The sequence below is a fragment of the Melozone crissalis genome, unplaced genomic scaffold (genome assembly GCF_028551555.1).
Source record: "Melozone crissalis strain CALT ecotype California unplaced genomic scaffold, PUWL_Pcris_2 ptg000027l_1, whole genome shotgun sequence".
NCBI lineage: Eukaryota > Metazoa > Chordata > Aves > Passeriformes > Passerellidae > Melozone > Melozone crissalis.
Window position 1 is genome coordinate 24,304,108 of NW_026535805.1, and position 22,297 is coordinate 24,326,404.

Genomic DNA, 22,297 nt, shown 5'->3' on the forward strand with positions numbered 1-22,297 from the left:
CTGTGTCATCTTAGACAGCTGGTCTAGCAATACCATTTGAACTCTTAAATGGGAACATTAATGTGTTGCAGCCCCAGTCATTTATCTATTAAGAATGATACTAAAGAAAGCAGACTGAGGGGGAAAAAATAGGCTAAGCAATGAAAAACCATTAATCTGAACCTCAATATTTGTGCTACTTTGAAATATATTTTGAAGATAATAAAAATTCCCTGTAACTACCTAGGCCAAAAAGTCAAAATAGATTTAGTCTCACATAAATCTTCTGACATAGTTGCCTATGTTAGGTAAGCTTGGGGTTTTTTTGTTGTTGTTTGTTTGTTTTGAGGAAAGGAACTATGCTTCCTCCACCCCACCCCAGGAGACTGGTCATCTTTTGGGAATGTGTGTGTGGGACCTCAGTGAATCTTTTGCCAAAATAAGGACTTGTTGCCAGAAAGGAGCATTTGTACAGCAAATGAAGAGACCAGAAAGCCTAATTATTTCAGCCTTTAGAAATCTGTTTTACTAATGTAACTAATGCCTACTGCACAGACTTGTTACACTTAGGCTGCAGCTGTACTATCAAATTAATACGGAGGCTTCAGACCATGTTGAACGCTAGTCCGTGGAGTTGGACAGAAGCGCCTGTGCCCGACATCCTCTCTCTTCTGACAGCAGCTGCTGCACCTTCTATCGTGTTAAGAAACACGTACGACTTATTTAGGAGGGAGGAAAGGCAGGTTCTTGGGCACGGTTCTCTTCTGCTAGCTGAGGCAAGTCCTTTCCTGGTGCTCCTGGCCCGGGCAGCGTGGGAATACTACAGCTTAGCTCCTCGGCAAAAGGGAAGGGCTGCGGGAGACGAGCGCTACGGGCAGCAGCGCTTAGGGCGGCGGGGCGCGCTCAGCCCACGCTATCGACGGTACCGAGACCGAAGCACGCCCGGGAGGCGGCGTCCCCGCTCCCCTCCCTGTGGCCGGCCGAGGCGGCGGGAGAAGGCGGCTCGGTGCAGCGGGGGCGGGCCGGGCGTGCGGGGGGCGGGCAGCGCGGGGCGGCGGCCGCCTGGCTTTATAGGGAGCGAGGGAGGCGGCGTCTGCGGGAGGGGAGGAGGCGGTTCTCTTCCCGGTGCCATCCCCAATCCCGCCGTGCGAGTGCGGGGCTGGCGGCGGCGGGGTGGCCATGGCCTCCATGGCGGCGGCGATCGCCGCTTCCCGCACGGCGGTGATGAACGGGAACCGGCCGCTGGACGAGCGGGAGCGCAAGCGGTTCAGCTACTTCTCCTCGCTGAGCCCCATGGCGCGCAAGATCATGGCGGAGAAGGAGCGGATCCGCGAGCGCTACGGGCCCGAGTGGGAGCGGCTGCCGCCCCGGCAGCAGGACGAGATCATCGATAAGTGCCTGGTGGAGCCGCACGTCCAGGCCCGCTACGCCGCGCACCGCGGCACCAGCCGCCCGCCCGCGCAGCCCGCCTCCTACCCCAGCCTGCGCCTCAACACCGGGCAGAAGGTGGTGCGCTTCGGGGACGAGGTACGGGGCTCGGGGGAAGGGGAAGGGGCGCCGGGGTCCGGGCGGGAGCGGCGCTGCCCAGCCCCGGCACGGGCGTGGTGCGGCGGCCGCCACCTCCCCGGGCTGCGGTGCCGCCGCGCCGGGCTCGGGGTCGCGGGCGCTCCGCGCCGTCGGCAGCCGGGCGAGTTGCCCCGGTGATGAGCTGGGTTCCTTTTCCCTCTGCCTGGCTGTGCTGGGGGCGGGATGTTCGCCGCCCGTAAAGGCACGGAAGGCGCCGGCAGCGATAGCGCTGAAGTGGGTTTTGCAGAAGGACTTGGACGGTCTCAGTTCCCCCGACGGCGGGGCATGGCGCTGGACATAGTCTCTTGCTGAAAATGGGCTGTAGGGAATGTTTACACTGAATTAAATCTCTTCCTTTTCGTTTCTAGTTTTAGACACGGTTAAAAATACAACGCTGAAAACATTCCAGCTCTTGGCATGTTTGACACCTTAAAAAAAATGCAGCCTGTTCCATGTCACATGCCAGGAAAAACAAGGGTGTGGAAAGATAGATGGCAAAAAGTATGGATTTTGAACCTTCTGAGAGCCATCTATGCAGTGGTGAAGCGTGGCAGCCCCTCTGGAAATCCACAGTAAAAGAGTACCTGGTCTGGAGCAGTGGGTCGTGTTACCCAGTGTGAGCCCTTGAAGAGGAAGGTCTAACAATGCTTGAAGCAACCTGACAGTACTCTTCGGATACTGTGTCTCTTATTCAGTGTATTGATTCCCTTTGTTTTCTATTCTTTTACATTTCTATTATATTCTTTTATTCTCGTATGGTTACAGAGCCAGTTTCTTTCACTATGTCCATATAATAACTTTAAGTGACCCATTGCTAGTTATGTGCCTTCTACCAGAGAAAGAAAAAAATCCACTTCTCCATTTGTAATCATGAATCCAATTTAAAGAGACCAGGGCTACTTTTAGGCTCCTCTCCAATATCCCTTGCAATGGGATTTCTGAGAAGTATGTGGGACACACTGATACTGGGCATCGTGGTTCCCAACCAGCTTTGTGCCAGGAGACTGCTGCCTGTGTTTCCCCTGTCAGGAGGGTGTGATGCTGTGCTGCACACACATCATATCTAAAGCTAGAGAGCACAGGATGTAGCTCAGGTTTGTCTAGTTCACGATACCCAAAATTCTAGATAAATATTTGATACTAATGGCCAAAAAGAGGTGTAGAAGGACAAGTGACAACAAATTTGGTTGTGCAAACAACCTTTGAAAAGAAATCTGAAGTTAGTAGTGAAAGAATTTAAAGAGTGTGGAAAATAAATATGTTCAGTTTTCCCAGCCTTGGAGAGCTCTGCTGTGCTTTCTGCTTTGAATTATGTGGATCTGGAAGGAAAGCAAGCATGTTTGTAGGCTGTTGTCCTGCACTGTATGGAAATAATAATCTCCTAAACATCTAGAGAGTCCATCTGAAACTGGGCAAATAGTTTTGTTTCCCCTCTTCTCCCCAAATACAGTTACAATATGCATAATGTTAATGTTTCTGTAGCCATTAACCAAAGAAGGCAAGGTTCCTCCAAATACTCGATACAAAGTGTTTAATTTTGGAAGCATCTGCCTCAATTGACTTCCTCTTTGATTTCTAAGCAGAAGTTAATATAAATTGTTTCTCTGAAGAAAAGAGATTCCACTCATTTTGGCATTCGCCATTTCCATTTTAGTTCTTCCAACTGTACTACTGAGCCTTGGAGCCTTTCCTGGCTCTTCATCTGATAGCTTCCTCTCTCCTGGCTCCCTTGCTGGCATTCAACCTCTTTGCTGGACGTTTGCCCTGGCTGACAAATTGTCCCTCCTTGTCCTGCTGTGGCAGAGCAGAGCCAGCACCGTGCCGGTCCCTCGCCAGTTCAGTTCTGCTTCCCAGGCTGGCGAAGGCTTGGCCTGCAGAGCTCTGCTGTCTGTGTGTCCTGCTCAGGGAGCTGTGCCCCTGCTGCCTGTGTGACACTCACGCACCGTGGGCACCCAGCCCTCGCTCAGGACGAGTGGGTTGCTCCTGGCTGCTCTCTCTGCCTATTGTGTGGGGTATCCTAAGACAAGGAAACGGAATAGCCCGCGTGCCTCAGAATCACTTGTGGATGCTGCAGTGCTTTCAGTGAGAGTGTTTTGGCCTGATGATGTTCTTGCTGATACACCTGGTCCAAAAGTTTCATGTTTCCAGCCACAGCTCATCTTCCCTGTTAACTGGTGTTGAAATCTGTAGTGATCTACCTGGGCTTGCTTAAGCACGGAAATTTGATCTCTCTGACCTCATGTTCTTTGGAAGACGTGCTAGAAAGCAAACCAAGGATGAATACTGAAGATACTGATTTGCTGGTCTGGTCTCTCACTGTTTCAGTCCCATTTTCATGCATATGACCATTATGATAAGGTGTTCCAGAGGATATATGTAGTGGTCTTGTATTTCTGGACAGTTGCTTCCCTCTTTGTTGCCCCCACCATTTCCTGTATATTTCATCTAGCACCAAATTTATCTCCTGAACTTGTAGCCCAGGACTGTAAGTTCTCAAACTATAAACATCTCTTACGTTTTCAAAACACCTTTGACTATGTTGGCTGTGTGGGAAGGGTGTTACAGAAAATAGATGTGCAGTAACAGGACCGTGGCATCCTGTAGCCATGATCCAGTCATTTTATAATGCTAGAGCACTGCAGCACCATGTGGGACTCTTAGCAAATGCCTGGAGTCACTGCTCCTTCCCTTCCATCTTATCCTCATTGCAGCATCACCAGTCATGGAGCTCGTGGCAGAAGCCCTGCAGGCACTGTGAGCAGAATTTCAAAAGAGAATTAGGCTAACAGGGGCGTTTCACACCCCAGTGAAATAAGTTTTGTCCTGTTTGCTGAAGATTGACTTGCTACCATCGCACATGAGCCCAGCACAGGAGGCCATTTGTTGCTTCACCATAATTTTCTGTGTCTAAACAGCCCAGGCCTCCTGTCCAGGGGCTTTTGGATGCCGCAACAGAGATTCCTCTCTCCAACAAGCCTCCAATTGCTGGCATTTCTCCATTTATAATTTCTTCATTCTAATGCCCATAGCGGTTGAAATGGAGATTAACTGAGCAGGGAGAAATCTGGAAATACAAGCTGAGATTGAACATGAATGTAATATAGATTGATTATTTTTGAAATATGCTGTAAACCATGAGGGGAATAGGAGGAAAACCAGCAGTATTGAGAGGCTACAACCCTTTGCATGCTGAGGTGGTCAGCCTTTGGTAATGTAGTTGTTTTGGTGTCAGTTGATGACACTGAGTTCTCTCTGGTTCAGTAAAAGATAATTTAAATATTCAGTTAACAGCAAGTTCTCACTGTTCTCTTAATACCATCCCTCTTAATCCATAATCATGTGACATAGACATGGAATCAATGTCTGATTTTTCCTTTGGTTTTTAGTTGTTTTTTGTTTTTTTAATGGATATTAAGTATTTGAGCCGTAAAAGAGTCGGATGTGAAAGAATTAACTTTTCATTGGAAAAAATGCCATATGCTTTAGGAAGTGGTAAACATTTTATGTGGAGGAAAGGCAGGTGAGAGAGTTTGGTTAGCTTCATTCATTGTGCTTTAAGAGGGAAGCTTGATTTACCTGCCTTCAGCAGAGATGCTGTTTGTTTTGCTTAAGAACTTTGGCACCAAACAAAGGATCAACCCTTTTACCCCCCTACTTAAAATTGCTTTAAAGCAACAAATAATCAATATAGCAAAAACTTTGAAGTTTGGCCTGTTAGAGATTTGTGCTTTTTAAACACCCAAAAATGAAAGGCAGTATTTGAGTGCAGTAAAACCTCAGTAACCAGCAAGTCCTGTTCTAATAACACTTCTGACAAGCATTTATTGGTGGGTTTGTGTCTTGCCCAGCTACTGTCAGCTGTGCTGAACAATGCTCATGTTAGATACACAGGCACACTTCTACCAGTGCCTTCCATTTTGAAATTCAGATGTTGTTTTGCAGCAAGCTGCCTACATATAGCAAATGTAATTTGTGGTTATTTTTTATGTATTTTGCAGCTGGTTGTTGAAGTCAAGTGTGTGACCAGATTTTTGCCTCTTTCTCACTCATCTATTTCAGCTTTAAAATATGTTGCATGAGGCCCCATTTCTTACAAATAGGTTCTTTTTTTTTAACCCTGGTGAACAAAAGTTTATTTATTTGCCTTCTTGCTGGAAGAAGGCATTGTTGTGTGCTGAAAACAAAAGCTGATCAGATATGGATTTTTTTCTCATCTATGTTGATGATAAATGGCCTTGAATCCTTTTCCCCTAGACTTTCCAGTCATAATTCTCTTTTGTTATTATTGAAACAGTTGATTATTTTGCTCCCAGTTTCTTCAAGCATGTAAGAACTTGTTTATTCTACAAAAAAAACTAAGTTCCTTCTCATATTTGGTTGGAGATAAACATGAATCAGGCAGTTCAGATAGCAGAACATGGTTCAACAGTGTCCTGTCTTTTCACTTGGTCCTCTGCATGTTCTCTGTGTGAGGACACATGAGGTGGAGGCCACAAACTTCCTTCCCTTCCCTGACAAAGGGCAGAACTTGTCAACTGTCTCCTTCATCCTAGCCCCAAGTACACTTCAAATAACCACAGACATCAATTGCTTGAAGGTTTGTGTCCTCCAGCCATGTCTTATCCTATTTTATTCTTTGCCATATCCCACAGAACATCTTTTGAATGTGGTCAGAGCTCCTCAGAGTTACTGGCTCTGAGGAGGGCTGGGCTGAGCAGCCCAAGAAACAATGAGCTATCATTTAAGTAAAAAAACCAAATAATCTGTGAAACTCTTAGATTCTATCCCTGACCAGAACTTTTAACAGCTGTTACCAAAATTAATTCATTCCAGGAACTTTTTGCTTGCCCATGCTGGAGGTTGAGGTTACAAGCTGCGGTGCCAACATGGACAGTGATGCTTGAGGAGACATCGGCTTCCATGAAGTGGGAGGCTGATTTGCTCTGTCCTGCAGGGAATGATGTATCCTGCTCCATGACAGCCTCATACCTTCACTCTGCCTTGCCCATGCTGCTTTTCCATCCCTCTGTGGCTGGCCTTTTGTCCTCAGGGCTCGCTCACAGCAGCGGTGTCACGGCTGAGTTCGGGGTGTGCAGGGAGAGTTGGGTGCAGAGCTGTCCCTGCCAGTGCTGTCTTCTCTTGCCTCAAATACAGCAAAATAAAGAACTGGATGTCTTGGAATCCAGCATGAGGATGGCTTACTGCCAAGTTTAAAACTGGTCCCTGGCTGGTTTGCTTGTCCTGTAAATAGCAAGAAGACAGAGCTTCCTTTAAACTCTTTAGATAAAACGCAGTGGCACTTATGCCTGCACATCTGGAGCTTTAAGGTGCTGTGACTGCCTGTAGCAGTGTTACAGTGTTCGCTGCACTTCAGTTCTGTCCTGTACTGCTATGTTTGAAGTCAAGCCCTGATTTATCCAGGCCCCATGCAGACAGAAGTGTTGTAGTCCTGCTTGTGTGATGCTCAATCCAATGGTTCTCCCATCTCTCTTCCCTTCTGGGCCGTGATTCCTCTCTCAGGCATGCTTCAGAAATGATGAACTCCAGTTGTTCAGAAATGAGCAACTCCATTTCAGAGGCAAAGGACATTGTTCTAGAAGGAGTTTGAAATAATTAGACACACCTGCTGTGAGGTGTCACACATTGAGTGGTGTGGCATTCCCATGCAGACAGCAGCACACCGCAGTGCAAATGCTGAGAGATACTAAAAAGCAGACTTCTGCTCCTTTTTTCCTTTAAATGCTAAAACATCTGAGAATCTGTTTCCTGGATTGAGAGAACCTGAATTACATTTGTGTTCTTGGCAAAAATGTCCTACACCAAATTTCCTTTTGGCCACAATATGTGATTGAGAAGAGCCCAGGCCTTTTCTCTTAGATGAGCTCTACCAGGCCAGTGCTTTCTAAGAGCGTGGGATCACCCTCATATATACCACAAATACCTTGCTGCTAGAAACTCTGTATTTCACAGATGAGTAATAGTTGGAGTATGCCATGTTTTTATGTTTAAGAGATGGTTTTAGACACTTCTAATCATGATCTCATAGCTCTAGGCCAAAAAAATCTGCCTACGGTGAAATAAGAGAGGGCAGATCAGGAGAATGTTATCAGATGTCTGAGAAATACATTCCTAGAAAGGCAGAGACCAGGAATAAGAAGAAAAAAGCAGCCACAGTGAAATGTGGGGTTCCTGTGTTGTGTTAAAACATGGTTGAGTTCTGCTATTCTCTGAACAGCAGGAGTGTGAAAATCCTGCATGGTTACTCCTGGCCTTTCCCTTTCCATACGGTGTTCTCACTCCTGTACTTGTGGGACCATCCAAAGTACCAGTGAGTCCCAGCCATGACTAGGAATAGAAATGCAATCATGTTGTTATCATTCTTCAATAAATACGAACAACAATCATTTTTCAAATTATTTTCTACCCTTTCTTTTTTCAGTGTGGGCTGCATGTATTTCTGGAGAGCATGCCATGTATTAAGAGATGATTTAAATTTCTCTGTTTGGGATCATTTTCAGAAATGCAGCATCTTCAAATAGTGGATTTGAGATTTGGTGCTGTGTGGCTCCTTCACCACCTCTGAACATTTATCTCAGAGTGCCCTCACTGCCATGGTGCAATGATGGGTCCTGTTGGGGCTGGATCCAGCTGTGCCTTGGCCACACAGCTGTTTCACTGCCCCACGACTGCCTGGCTGTGCACGTGCTCTTTGGTCTGCCAAAGGGAGTAAATGGGACTTGATTTCCCTGAATCCCCTTCTCCTTTTGTTGTTTCTGTCCCTGGGTGTTGCTAGTGGCTACCAAAGAAACGCCTAGTAGAAGACTGGAAATATAATACATTTTAAAGCTGTTTGTGGAAAAGCCATTTCAGGAGATTGAGACCGGGCTAAACCTTCATATATTTTGTAGATTAAATTGGTACAGTATTGATAACCTTCCCTTTAGGGGACCTGCTTTCAGTCAGTCTTAAAATGTAATCAGTGTCATCTTTAAGTAGTGCTTTCACTTTTTAGTCAGTTCTGTAGCAGTGGTTGTTATAGTTCCAGCAGTGTAACATAATGTCATCTGTGTGATGCTTCTGAGAAGATGAAGCTACTCTTCTGATTTTTAGTCATTCTTCAATTTTATTTCAGGACATAACTTGGCAAGATGAACACTCAGCTCCATTCTCCTGGGAAACGAAGGTAATTAAACAGCTTTTTTTTTTTTTTTGATGTTGCTTTGTCATTTTATACTGTTCCTACTGCATTTATTGTCTTCATTTTGTTAACTTGATAGATTAATGTCACCTTTATTCTATGCAAGCGGTATAAAGTGACCATGCTGCAAATCAAACAGGACAGGTATGCTTTGATTTACATCAGGAGAAACTCAAAATGTACTTCATGAACTAATGTTCTGGCTTTGAGTGAAGATGTAAAACCAAATCATTACAATTTTATTTTTTGTTGCAAGCTTTTTAATCAACTTTCCATGTTTAGTAAGACCCTTGTCTCAAATACTGTATAAACGTAGCTGCATTTCACTTTTAGGTCAGAAGTAAAGTAGCTAGAACATGGTGTGAGAAATGTGCAGGTATCTCTTAACTTCACTGTATTCTTTCTGAAGCCTGTCTAGTACTTCATCTTTTTATTATGAACTAGAATGTTGTCTTAGGACAAATGTAGTGAAACTTGTTAACCTGGGGCCATGCTAGAAGCTCTATGTTATTTCCTATTCAAAAGGCTCCTTAAAAAACCCCATATTTTTCTGTGGTGAGTTGGTTTGGAGAGTTTCTTTTATACCTCACTTTATCTCTGGTATTTTGTTAAAGCATTATTTATTATGGGATTCTTATATGGCTAACACAGCGCCAGAGTTCTCCATCTTTCTGAGGCTGCAGTGTGAGGAAACACAGTTGTGCCGCATGTGTGGTGGGAAATTGAGTTTAATTCTTCTTGTTGGAAAAATTCTGGGAGCAAAACCACAGCTCATTGTCTTTCTCAACTGGGTATGGCAGGCATGTTAATTTAATCACACATTTCAGACTTTGTGTTTTCTGCCCTTATCTGCCAGAGAAAGCTGCTACTGCCCTGTTCCCTGTTTCTTTCTTTTTTTTTTTTTTTTTTTTGCCCTTGAACTATGTAGATAATCACGTATGACCTTATGAATATAATCTTAGTCTAATGCAGAGTAATTATTTGGAAATGCCAGCGAATACTAAATTAATCCAGTTGACCTGAGACTTAGCCCTCCCTGCTCAAGGTCACTGCCTGTAGCTGCACCCCATCTGTGCTGTGCAGAAGCTGATTAACCTATAACTTGGTGTGACTCCTGGGTCCTGGCAGCCTGCAGTGCTGCAGGAGAAGAGTTTTTGAGAGAAACTAATGCCAGTTTTCACTTGCCTTAAAACTCCCTTAAAAGCTGTGATGGTTCAGGAACCAGTGGAGGATTTTCTGTGTTTCCCTCTTTCCCCTCTCCCTCCTTGCTGACAAGAAATAAAATAAAAAGAAATAAAAGCTGTGCCACAGCTGTGGGCTGAAAAGTTGCATGATCTTTTTCTTTAGCAAAAGTCTAGAGAATCCATTTTGTCTGGATTTATGGGGTATGGTTTGGTTGGTTCCCGTGGATTCTTCCTTTTGGTTTTTCCCCAGTGTATCAATCTTTCAACCAAATCCTTCCACTGCTGAGTCTTCCTTTTCAAAAGTGGAGATCTTGCTTTGTGGTGACTCTTTGATCTTCCCTAACTTTTATGAGGTAATACTGGGAGGCAATTTTTAATGAGGCACCAGCTGAGGAAAAAGTAGCCTTACTCAAGTGGTGCCATGTGAGGAGACCTGAATGAGCTGTTCAGGAAGGTTGGTGTGTTGTAATGCATTGTCCAATGTCCTGCGAGCCAGACCTGATCCCACTGTTATTTAAGGCTGTCAGGCTCTTTCCATTCCATGAGCCCTCCCCAGGATGGGTTGTCCTTTCCATTCTTCTCCCTGATCTCCCATTAATGCAGAGCTTTTTGTTTGGTTTGGGTTTTTAGCATGTTAATGTGCACAAATATGCTCTGGCTTACCCAAGGAAGGGAACGTGGCTTTGCAGAGCAGAAGAAAGTAGAGATGTAAATCAGTAAAACCAATAGGACCTTTTTCTTTTGAACACTGAGAAAGGAAAACAAAGCAGTAAAATGAGTATTTTCTGTAACTAACATGAGGGAAAGTATGAGGGGTAGTGAGAAGTGTAGGGAAGAGGGGAGGGCATGTATTCTCCCAGGCTGAAGCTCTCACTGTAATAGGGATGCCAGTGGGCATTCTAGTTGATAAGGTATGGACAAATGTTTCTCACTGCAGCTAGAGCCATGGATTCCCTACTTCCATGCAGTCAAACTTACCCAGAGAACAGTGTACTGAATTGCTGTCATTCTGTTCAGAACCTTGTGGAAGGGCTTGGTGACTTCTCTTGTGTCACAAGTAAACTTTCTGTATTCTCATTTTAAACACAAATGTGAGATAGGGCTGCAGTTGTTCATATCACAACAAACACTTGCCTGAATATCTCCACTATTTTTAGATGAGTATTTCTTGTCTCACCTTTTTATTTTTAAATCCTCACATAAGGCAAACAAGGTAGAACTACAGTGTAAATTGCCAAGTTAGCTGTTAGACAGCATTTAAAATAATATTTTTAGTAGATAACGATAACACTTCTCAGAAGGAAAACTTGGGAAGCAGTGAGTTCTCTTGGTACTGCAAAAGGGCTGACATTTTAAAACTAAAGATTGAATTGGAGGGAGTGATTTGGTTCATGGGTGGAGCCCTCATGGACATAACATGTCTTGAAATGTGGGTTACATTTTTTACTGGAGCTCTACCCAGATTTATGAATTCAGGGCATTCTATTTATGGCTTCAGGTTTACCTGAGATGAAAGATGACATTTTGGCTGAGTTTAGCCTTTGAGGTTTCTTGGTTTGTTTGAAGTAAAAATTCAGTGAAACTCAGCACAGAGCTCAAGTTATAAATGGAAAACAAGAATCATGCCTGAACTTGGAAGTAAAATTTCTCTGCAACTCTTCCTGAACTCAGAACTTTGTGGATTTTGTGATTTTAGATTTGGGCAGGGGCAGGGGAGGACTTAATTTAGTAATGGGCAGAAACTATTTTAGTTTGCCACCTCAGTTAACACAGAGAATGTACTGAACAGCATGGGAATAAATTGCAATTTACCTCTAATTCATGCTATTAACAAAAATAGGTTTTATTCCAAAGACTTTAAATTGACACATGCATAGCTGCATATATAAAGTTTTCTTTTTCTTGATACAGGTAGAATAGTTGCCGATTCTCTTCTGTTTTCAACAGGCCCTCAGGTATTTGTTGAAAAGAGAAGCCTCTGAGGTGCGTTTAAAATAAACAAACAAACAAACAAAGGCAAAATGGAGAAGTGACAGGCTTCAATCCCTTCAATAATCTAGTTGCTGCCTCCCTTTCTGAATTCCCTAATTATATTGCTACAGAAGTGATCTAATCCCAGCAATGATTTGGGGAAAAAACGTTCCACTTGTAATAAACATGCTTTACCAACTGCTTCCTTTATCTAAATAATATCTAAAAATTAAAATTGAGGCAGTCTTCAGTATCCTTCTTTGTACAAGCCCTAGTTGGTGTTTTGTTTTAAATAGGAACACAGTGGCAGAAGAGAATTTTTTCCTTCCTTCCTTAGCAGCATGATATTATAAGTGTTTGTTACAAGCTGTAATTTGGTGTGATTATTTTTACCAAGCTGGCGTAAATGGCAGCACTTCCTTGGAAGGAGAGTGATCCCTGAGCTTTGGAGATTAGCCTTCCCTTTTTGATTCAGACTACGTGTGTTTAAAACACAGTGCTGTAAAACTTCTGTTCCTGAGCAAAAAAACCTCCACCAAACCCAACCTGTGGTAATAGAAGCTGTGTTCAAGGTTTATTTTAGTCTGTATGGCCAAGTGTAGGGATTCACTTACCTGCATCAATCTTTGTTGGTTTTGAGCATAAAACCAGGCACTGTCAGTACCAGCTTGCTCAAGCTAGCCAGAAACAGTGGCTGGCTGGATTCAGTTCATATCTGCAGAGTATAGAATGGAATTTCCTCCAAAGATCCATACTATATAACATTGGCATTGACTTCTGTATGGACTAAAATTACTTAGATTGGTTTTGAGTGCTTTGCTCTATTTTTTGCCCTTGCAATTTGCCTCTGCTGACCTAAGGATTTCTTTCTGACTCTGAAAAGATCCTGAAAACACCCACCGTGTGTGCAGGAAACAAAGCAAAAACTGCAGCTGCTTTGAGCCCTATATTTATTTTGGTTTTGTCCATTCAGCAAAGCAAAGTCATCTTCTAAATCTTTTAAAATTGGCTTTCTTACCTCTGTATTTATCAGGCTGTGCTTAAAACAAGTTGCTTTTGACAGTGTTTCTGTAGTCTTTGTCTCAACAATTTGGATTTTTCAGCCTGCCAAGCAAAACAATTTGTTTTGGCTGTATTTGCGTGACTGCTTAGTAAAATACTACACATTCCTGATGAGTGAATAAGAAGCTTTAAAAGTTCCTGGATTCTTTGTGGTCATCTTGTTTTTAATATGTACTTATGAACTGAGACCTGATTTCATACAGTGTAATTAAGTCATGACATTCTCAGTGCCCCTGGTGCCTCTCTTTCAGCATACATTGTTTCCCAGGAGGATATACACAGCCACTATTGCAATTTAGTGGATTATTGCTGCCTTGAGACTGAAGTTTGGTCTAAATTCTTTAATCCAGTAAACAAAATTCCTAGATACCTTCATATGGTCTTTTTATGGAAAGATGGACATACAGCCTCCTAAAACCTGCAATTTATCATATTATTTATATTTATGATGCAGAAAAATGATTAAGACATTAATGACCTCATTTATTTAAACCCTTGCAGTGGTTTGGGACCAGAGGGATAAGATTGAAAAGAACACAGACTTCTAGGTTTGCTTTACCTCAAAATACTTCTTTGTGCATGCTTTCACATGCACTCTCTACCCCCTCTCTCTTAATGTGTTGAGAAAGACTTGCTCATGCAATATCTTGAAAATACTACTGCTGTTAATAGCTTTTATTTGAATTCCAATAATTTCTAGAAATTACAGTTGGGACTGTACTAGTCTGTCTGTAAACTCTTGAGACTTTCTGGGCAGAACAATTCCCAGAAATACCATTTGGACCGATGGCAGGAAAAAGAAAATATTTTTATTTTATTCCTCAGATGGGGATTTATACATACAGAAACTGCAGCTCATGTAAAGTAATACAAAATCAATGACAGCAGCGGGGAACTGAAACCCTCTCTCTGGAATCCCAAACTGTGCCTGAAAGACAATTTGCTTTTGGCCATGAAATCACACCGCACTGCTGAGTGTTTGCCTCCCCAGGGTGGCGGAGTGCCGCAGGTGCAGTTCTGCTCCTGAGCCCTGCATGGGCACGGGCAGCTCACAGCAACTCTGCCCAGCCTGGGGAGGGAAACCTTTACAGGTGAGCTGCCACCCTCAGGGGCCAGGAGAGATGTGCCCCATCAAGATATTCCCATGGCTGGCAAACCTAAAGGAAAAGGGCATTTTTGGGAGGGAGGGAGGGAGGGAGGGGGAGGTTGCTGTCTTTTAAATATAGTTTCCTTCCTTCTCCTGCTGACGCAACCAATTGCCAATTTGCAATCTGATGTAAGAAATTGAGAGAAGAACTCTAATTAAAATCACATTTGTAGGGTCTAGTGAGTCATTATAGTGTACAGTACTAGTTATTACTTAGATATCAGCATAGGGTGTTTCACACATGGGCCTTTTCTATCTGTGAAATTATCTTCCTACTTAGGCTGTTGCTCTGTTGTTTGTTTTTTCCTTGTGGAGGAGGGTGTTTTATTGCCAATTTTTTGACTGGAAAGATATTGCCTATTAATCATTTTCTTTCGTCAGCTACATTTCTTAGGGGTTCAGATGTGTTAAATAACCTCAGAAGTCAAATAGAAGCATTATATATTTCAGGGGAAACAGAATATCTTGTGACTGGTCCACAGAAGTTCTTGGCTTCTGGAATTAAATGCTGGAAGCAGAATTCTCCCTGTGACCTCTCCGAGCTGTATTTACATCATGCTGAGACACAGTGCTTTCAGAACCTGTCGGGGTAGTCTTGTCTTCTCTGCCTTCCTTGTGGGAGAAGGAGAACTCCTGAAGTATTTTCATTTGGATTATTCTGTGTCAGGCTATGAGCTGTTTGATCTCCAGAGCATTCTGTGAGACAGATATGCAATTTCAAGTGTCAGGTGGTCCTGTCTTCTGAAATGGGTGCACACCATGGTCTCTGCACAAAAGGGCGGAGAGGACATCCTCTCCAGAACATGCATCCATGAGCAGGTTGGAAAGGAAAGGCACTGAAGCTGGAAAGGCACTGCCTGAGGTGCTGCTGCAGTGCCATGCTCTTCTCTATGCTAGGAGTGATGTGCCACTTCCAAACACATCTCTGAGTTGGAGGTTTTGTGGAGCTTCAGCTCCACAGCCTGAGAACTTCTCAGAAGGCCTGGCTCAGCTTGTCTGGCTAGCTGCTGTTGAAATGCAGAGCCATCTTGTTGGTTTACTTTTTTTCCTGATTTTTGTTTGAACAGACCCACACTTCCCTTCCATGGGTGTTTTTTCTGGATTTTATTTCCAGTGCTGCCCTGGTGGAGCTGGGGGCTGTGGTGGCTGCTCTGCACTCTGGGCACTGATCTTGCCCCTCCCTTGGGCTGGGGGGTGAGGGAATCATCCTGCTGAAAGTGACTGCTGCTGTGGTGGCCTTTAGCTACTGTCATCCCCAGTGGGAGCCCCAGGACAGGCTGTTCAGAAGACAGCCGACTGCTGCAGGACAAAAAGTAGCACTGCTTTAATTCCTACATGACTTAAGTCTTCCAAGATGGATTTTTTTTTAACCTGTCTTTGATTTTTAGAATCTGCCTTTTGTTTTTTTCTCTCGGCTACTGGGGAATTGCAGGTCTATTTGATATTGTGTTGTGGGTTTTTTTAAGCTGGGATTTTATCAGTTCTAAAGTCTTAAAGCATATTAACTTCAGGGTGGTAAATCACTATTCAGTAGTACTGCCAAATGAGCTTAGGGAAATAAATCCCTATATTTTAATATAGAAAATGGCAGTCACTGTAAATAATCCTCAACACCATTGCATCCATGGTTTGTTTATGCAAAATTTATCTGTGAATAAATATCCTGCTCTTAATTTTACGTCATGCCTTGTTTAAAAAAAATAAATCAGAGCACTAAGGTTTTTCTCCACAGTTTTTTTGCAGGCAGGGTGGGGTGTTGAGCTGTTTGGTAAGACTTGTGTGTATCCTTGCCCTCACCTTATTCTAGCTGAGCTATAATTACTTGCAGCTTGTTTATGTTCTGCATCTTTTGATAGCACAGTATATTCTTCATGAGAACACGGAGCTTGGTGCTCACTTGCCTACAGCCTTGGAAAAACCATGCATCTAATTCTTTAGAAAGGTCAGATCTAAGTCCATGAATCAAATTATGTGTAGTCAGCTGCTGACTGTTTAAAAAAATTGTTTTATAAATAATCAGTTGCTGGGTTAACAGTTGTTCTTTGATGAGAAGTTTCTGAATATTAACTACCAGGCTTGTGAGTCCTGCTAGATCTAGAGCCCCTTTGAACTTCACATGCACAATAATGTAGGACTCAAGATCAAACACTTCAGTGAAAATGATATGCAACTAGGACTTGTTTTAGACTGAAGCCCATAGATGCTATTGCAGTTTTATTTGAGAAAGGCTGGGTAATGAAGTAGAATGGTGAAAAAACATCACAAATTTGTAATGAACTTTCAAAGTGTCTTTCAACCATTTGTGGCAAAAGCTACAAGTCCTCTTGAGTTTTTTTCAAACCAAATCAGGCCCATAATGACAACAACACAGCTTTAACAGTAAAGGTTTTTTTTTTTTTCCTTACATTATTTGTTCCTTTCCTGGCACATATGCTTACATGTTTCTCAGAGGGTAATAAGCTTCACTTTTATTAGTCTGAAGAGTGTCTAGCTAGTTGAGAATCATTTTACTGAGGTGGTGGTAAGTAAAGCAAACATTTGGAAGTAGTGTTCATTTTTCTGTGACTTGTAAGATGTTTTTCATGCATTAACTGTGGTCACTTGCTTCCTTGGCCCAGTGTTACCTCTCAGAAGTGGGTACAGCTATCTCAGCACTGCAAGTGAAAACAAACCAGGGCTCAGGAATAGGTGAAGAATGGTTCTGCTGGAGTTATTTCTCTTCCTTCAGAGGGGCATTAGAATTATAAAACTATTTACCTATGCATACCCATTACATCTAATCCTTTATCTTGGAAGCAGATGGACCTGTAGCCAGCTACTTCAAAGACTATAATGGAAGATTGCCTTTTGAGCTACATTTTGAAGTGTTTTTTGCTTAAAATTTTCATGTAAAACATCTCTGACTTTCAAAATGCATCTGCAGCTGTTGTAATGTTTTAGTGCTGCTATTCTAATGTTTCAGTGCTGTGCATGCTGTGCACTGCTGCCCTAGATGGCACCGAGTAACTCCAATACAATTCCTTTCTCTGTCTCCTCTGCAGCAGGTCTGGGACACTTTTATGTTTGCTTGCAGTTCAGGCTTTTAAAACTCATTATTTTTATGGAACTACAAAGATAGATATTTATGGAGGAATTAAGTTAGCTTTGCTGTGGTATCTGTTGTCTGAGATCTGTCTCGGAGTGGGCTGAGGTGCTATCTGTGTGCACTGGGGTCAGAAAGTCAGAACTGTCTGTGTGTGAAGCTCTTTGAAATGCTGTTTTTCTGTCCCTGAACAGAGCCAGATGGAGTTCAGTGTCGCATCTCTCTCCATCCAAGAGCAAGGTGGTGCCCAGCTGCAGAGCGAGCAGAGGCAGCCTGCTAAAGCAGCGCCCGGTGCCCAGGGCCCTAAATCCTCTCAGGCCAATAAACCCCCTGGCCCTGAGGGGTTGATAGCACCCAGGAAGGAAGAGGAGTCGTCCTTCTGGAAAATAAATGCAGAGCGCTCCAAGTTTGAAGGAGACAAGTCTGAGTTCCAGTCCCTGACCCCCAGCCAGATCAAGTCCATGGAGAAAGGAGAGAAGCCCCTTCCCTCTTTCTACAGACAGGAGTCTGCTCCAAAGGAGATGCCCAAAGCTGAGAAGCCCAGCATGACTAAAGCAGAGAAGCCTGCTGCCCCCAGCACACCCTCAGTGTCTCTCGAGTGGGAGAAGCCCCGACCCACTCAGCTCCCCACTAGTTCTCTAGATGACTTCTTTCTTCCTGATCCACCACAGGATCTGGCATCTTCTAGGACAAACAAGGAGGATACTGATGGTACTATACTTACAGACCCACAAATGCCTGGACAGGTGAGTACTGCTATACCCACTGCCTTTATATTTAAGAACTGTACAGCGCATTAAAATCTGGCAAGGCCACTGGAAGGTTAGGGACTCCAAAAATCACTGAGCCATAGCTCAGCTTGATATCTTTTTGTCTTTCAAATGTGAAGGAGTCTATTTCATCTGTTATTTAACAGTCTGTTTGACGTGTTAACTTCAATTAAGTGCTTTTTAACACACAGGATAAAGGCACAATTTAAATCTAACACCAGAAATGCTGACAAGGCACCAAGGAGCTCATTGACAGCAACCTAGCAAGTTGCTGTATCACATAAAAGAGGTTGTAGGGTTTGGGGGTTTTATTTGCAAAAGCAAAACACTTAATGGAAAGAATAAGCTTTTTAACTTGAAAAGTAGGTGAACTAGGGTCTAGCACACTTTTTTGGTACACACAGCATAGTGGTGAATGGTGAACTGGTTCTCAGCTGTTCCGAGCAGTAGCCTGACAGCCACTTCCCAGTGCTTGGTCCCAGGCAGCTGTGCTGCTTTCAAATGTGTTTTCTCTTAAAGTCCAGAATAGAAATAGAATGAGCTTCCAGAATTAGCCCTCTCAATGTTTTTTTTAATGAAAAAACCCAAACAACCCAACAACAAAAAATAACCTTAAGCAGCTCAATAGCCAATTGAAGCTATTTTAAAAAGCAGATGCTGATCTGTGAGAAAAGAAAGGAAACAGCAGGATATGATACAGGGAGGGGAAAAAAAAGAAAGAGATCAAAAGCTTGAAAACTGTCAAGTAGAGAAGAGGAGTGGTACTTCAAGCAGAGCTGTGCAGTTCTGTTTGAAATCTGTGGCATCACTCTGGCAGTAGCCTGACACATTGCTGTACACCTTCAGCCCTTCACACAGCTTTTTCTGTTTTCCCAACTGTGATTGTTCAAATTCCAAATGAGATGATGTAAAGTCAGAAAGATGCAGGGTGAGGTAACTGGTTGCAAGGGAAGTGCACTTAGGAGAGTGGCAGCACTTAGGAGAGAGCCATGCTGAAGCCACTCCAGTATTTGAAGCCCTTTGTTCACTTACCATTTTCTGAAGCTGAGGGATAATGCTTCCTGAGCTGCCTACTTACAATTTGTGAACATGGTTCTCCTTTAATTTGAGTTAAAGGCTTTATCATGGTTTCTTACAAATTAACAGTTTCAGTTCCTTTCTGAATGTTTTCAAGATAACTGAAATTGTTTGAAAAACCTGGTTTTTCTCTCTGTGGAGAAACAACCCTCCCATGTGAAAATGGGAACAGAGGAGCAGAGAACTTCATGTATGACAAGAATTTCTTCCTTTCTTCTTTTCTGGATTATCTTCCCTGTTCTGGGAAGCCATGCTCTAGGAAGAGAATCCAGAGACTCAGCTGTGCCTCTTGAATACTCTTCCTAAACACTAGAATCACCTTAAATGTCATGGCTAACCCTGCAGGAGTGAGTATGTTCTGGATAGAGTAGTAAATAACTTGTCATCAAAGTTTAATCTCTGTAGTTTTCTGCAAACAACTGACTCTAATTGCAACAGACAATCTGTTGAATTAATGATGCTTGCCTTCTGTGTTGGTTTCATTCTCTGTAATTTCCAATGTAGTCTGAAAAATTGATCTTTATTATTTTTTTCCATGAGGAAAAAAACCAAAATGTTTTGCCTGCTGACCACAAGAATAATTTTATTTTTATCTGGAATTGCCTTTTTGGGCATTGTGAGTATTTTTCCATGTCATGTTTAGCATTTTATGGTGTAGGTACTTTAGGTATCCTAGAGCATGGTAAAGATCTTGAAATATTGTCAGACAACATTTTAAACTTCAGGTTTTAGATAGGCAGTCAAATACTGAGTTTGTAATACCACAATTAACAACTACATCTTATTTCCTTTTTTTTTTTTTTTTACCTTGCAGACTAGTACAAGCAATGTTATCTTGAAGACTGGCTTTGATTTTCTAGACAACTGGTAAAAGATACTTCAAAACAGATCAAACCAATTTTGGGGAAGGAGTGGAACACCTTTCTCCTTGTCTGTTAATTTACTAGCATTTGTGTCTTTTTCTAGAAGTAACTTTCAAACTCTTAAATGTTGCCTTTGTATAAACTTTTGTAATACCGTATGCATTTTTGTTTTTTAAACAGTGATAGAAGTGTGGTTTCATTTGGATATTTTTTAAATATCTGTTAAAATTTTTAGTAGCTACTGTATTGAGAGGATGGGAGAAGTTACTGTACACATGTTAAAGAAACACAAATGAGAGTCTCTGTATCCTAGAAATGGAACCTACAGGACCAGGTTGCAGTTTTCAGTGGAAACCTTGCTAGCGTGGCTTGTAAGAAATTGTGTTGCACGTGCAGTGGTTCCAAGCATACTTCAGATAGCTAGCAAAAAACAGTATGAAAGGCAAGCATCCAGAATTGCATTGATTTGTAGATTTTGTTTCCTTTGAAAGTATCTTTTGTACCACTTACTGAAGACACTTTTTCTTCTGAAGAAGGCAAAGGCGTTGCCAAAATGATGGATCCAAAAAAGCACTGTGTTTGTACCCTACAAATCTGCTAAAATAACTTAAGAGTTTTAGAAAAATGACCTGGGGAAATGGTGTTTGGTGTTTGGATTGAAGACTTGGGGGTGGGTAGAAGGGAATGGGACAACACCTAATGAATTGGAGAAATTCTTCAGGGAACACAATTTCACTGCCTCCTTACTAGAGCATAACTCTTCATAATACTAGTGCTGAAACTACAGCACTGAGAGTTTCTGGAGTGTAGATTACCTTGTGTCAGTAAACCACTATGTTTATGGGAGGCCACAGCAGTGTGAGGCTTTTTTGTTTTTTAAGCAGCTTATCGTCTCAAGGACTCATCAACTTTGGTGCTTTTTCCTCCTCGTGGGTTCATCCTCTTTAGCGTTCAACATCTGGCTTACATTTATTCCTAAGGTGCAGAGAGGCATCTCAAGGTGGCCCTTGGCAGTGTTGCCTCCAGTTCTGCTTTTGAATGATCTTTGGTGTTTAAAATGTAGAGAGCAAGAGTAGCTGTCGTTTGGATCTGTTGTCTCTGAAATGCAGCATGATTTACACCCTGATTCTCACTGTGTTTACCTCACCTTGAAGCCTTAATTCCCCCACGCACAGCCAGTGACTGGTCTGCTCCAATGCCAAAGGTTTGACTTTTCCCTTTACCTCAGCAATAGTCCCATAGCATTTGTTTGGGGTAGAAGGCAAAACACAGGGCTCTCATGGGTCCCAGCCAAGGCTGTAAGAAGGTCACCATCTCCTAAGCCATAGTTGTGCTAGGCTTCTCATGGGTTAGCACTTGACATTTGGTTCAGTGCCAGGGGCAGTTAAATGTGCAGAATTGGATGCAGCAGGATTTTTTCTGCTTGTTACAGGAAGAGTTTGCAATGTCCTGGAAGAATCCTTGCCTCTAATTGGTGTGCTGCTTGCTCTGAACAAGCAGAGTGTGCTGATAGAGCATTAAAATTTATTTGTTGGACAAGGAAAATGCTGTAAGCATATCCCCCCTTTTCTTGCCCCCACACCCCACCAAAAGAACCCAAAAAACCCCAAAACACCAAGGCCAAAACCTCCACTTATTCTAGTGTTTTCTTAAAAGGCTCCTTAGCTAAATGGTAAGATCACCACGGAGTAAAAGTCATTGTATAGCATACTCTTATTTATAGGCTTCTGAAAGCTTTTTTCCATTCTTCCTGAGATGTACAAACTCCTGTAGTTCGTGGATGTTACCTCTGCATTCAGCAGTTCAGAAAATATTTGTTGTTACCATCCTGGACTTCACCACTGTTTTTTTCTTTTGTAGCATTTGCTACAAGCATCCAGAGTTAATACAGCTTAGAAGAACTTTAACACAAATTCTTTAGGTGTATTATTGATATCAACTTGCACCTTCCTTTTAAACCTAGCAAATGTTAATCTTGGGGTTTACAGTTACCAGTGAATCTGATTTTCTGTACATTCAGCTGCTGAAAAGTAGTAAATCCAAAATGAAGATGCACATTCTAATCTTATTCTGATTTGGGGAGATCTGAAAACAAAAGTCTCCTACTGTCAAGGAGGGTTACTTTAAATCTCTGGTAATACCTTAAAGCTTCTTAGGGAAGAACTGGGGCTGCCTGTCTCTTCCATGGCTAACTCGACCCTAATACACATTGGGACCAGCTGGTAGAACATGCTGCAGAACTTTTTACTTATCCTGGTAGGTTTTTCCTGTGCTTTGGCAAGAGTTGATGCTCCTTCTTTCTTGAATATGTTTTTATTAAACATTCTTACAAAAAACGAAATTGTATTTGGTCACATTTTATATTAACAATGTTTTAATAAAGTCACTTTAAATAGAA

General features: G+C 42.6%; 1 protein-coding gene across 1 annotated transcript; it reads left to right on the plus strand.

Annotated features, from left to right (window-relative positions):
* The first annotated feature begins 1,098 nt into the window (after positions 1-1,098).
* On the plus strand, positions 1,099-22,297 carry CUNH1orf198 (chromosome unknown C1orf198 homolog). Its single transcript, XM_054279588.1, has 4 exons — positions 1,099-1,506; positions 8,678-8,728; positions 17,384-17,935; positions 19,851-22,297. The coding sequence occupies exons 1-4, from the start codon at positions 1,159-1,161 to the stop codon at positions 19,905-19,907; spliced, it is 1,008 nt and encodes a 335-aa protein (XP_054135563.1). The 5' UTR covers positions 1,099-1,158; the 3' UTR covers positions 19,908-22,297.

Excerpts from the sequence above, each read along its gene's own strand:
- CUNH1orf198 (XM_054279588.1), top strand. The coding sequence starts at position 1,159 with ATGGCCTCCATGGCGGCGGCGATCGCCGCTTCCCGCACGGCGGTGATG. Across the intron at positions 8,729-17,383 it reads CATTCTCCTGGGAAACGAAG|AGCCAGATGGAGTTCAGTGT; the intron begins GTAATTAAACAG and ends GTCCCTGAACAG. Across the intron at positions 17,936-19,850 it reads ACCCACAAATGCCTGGACAG|ACTAGTACAAGCAATGTTAT; the intron begins GTGAGTACTGCT and ends TTTACCTTGCAG.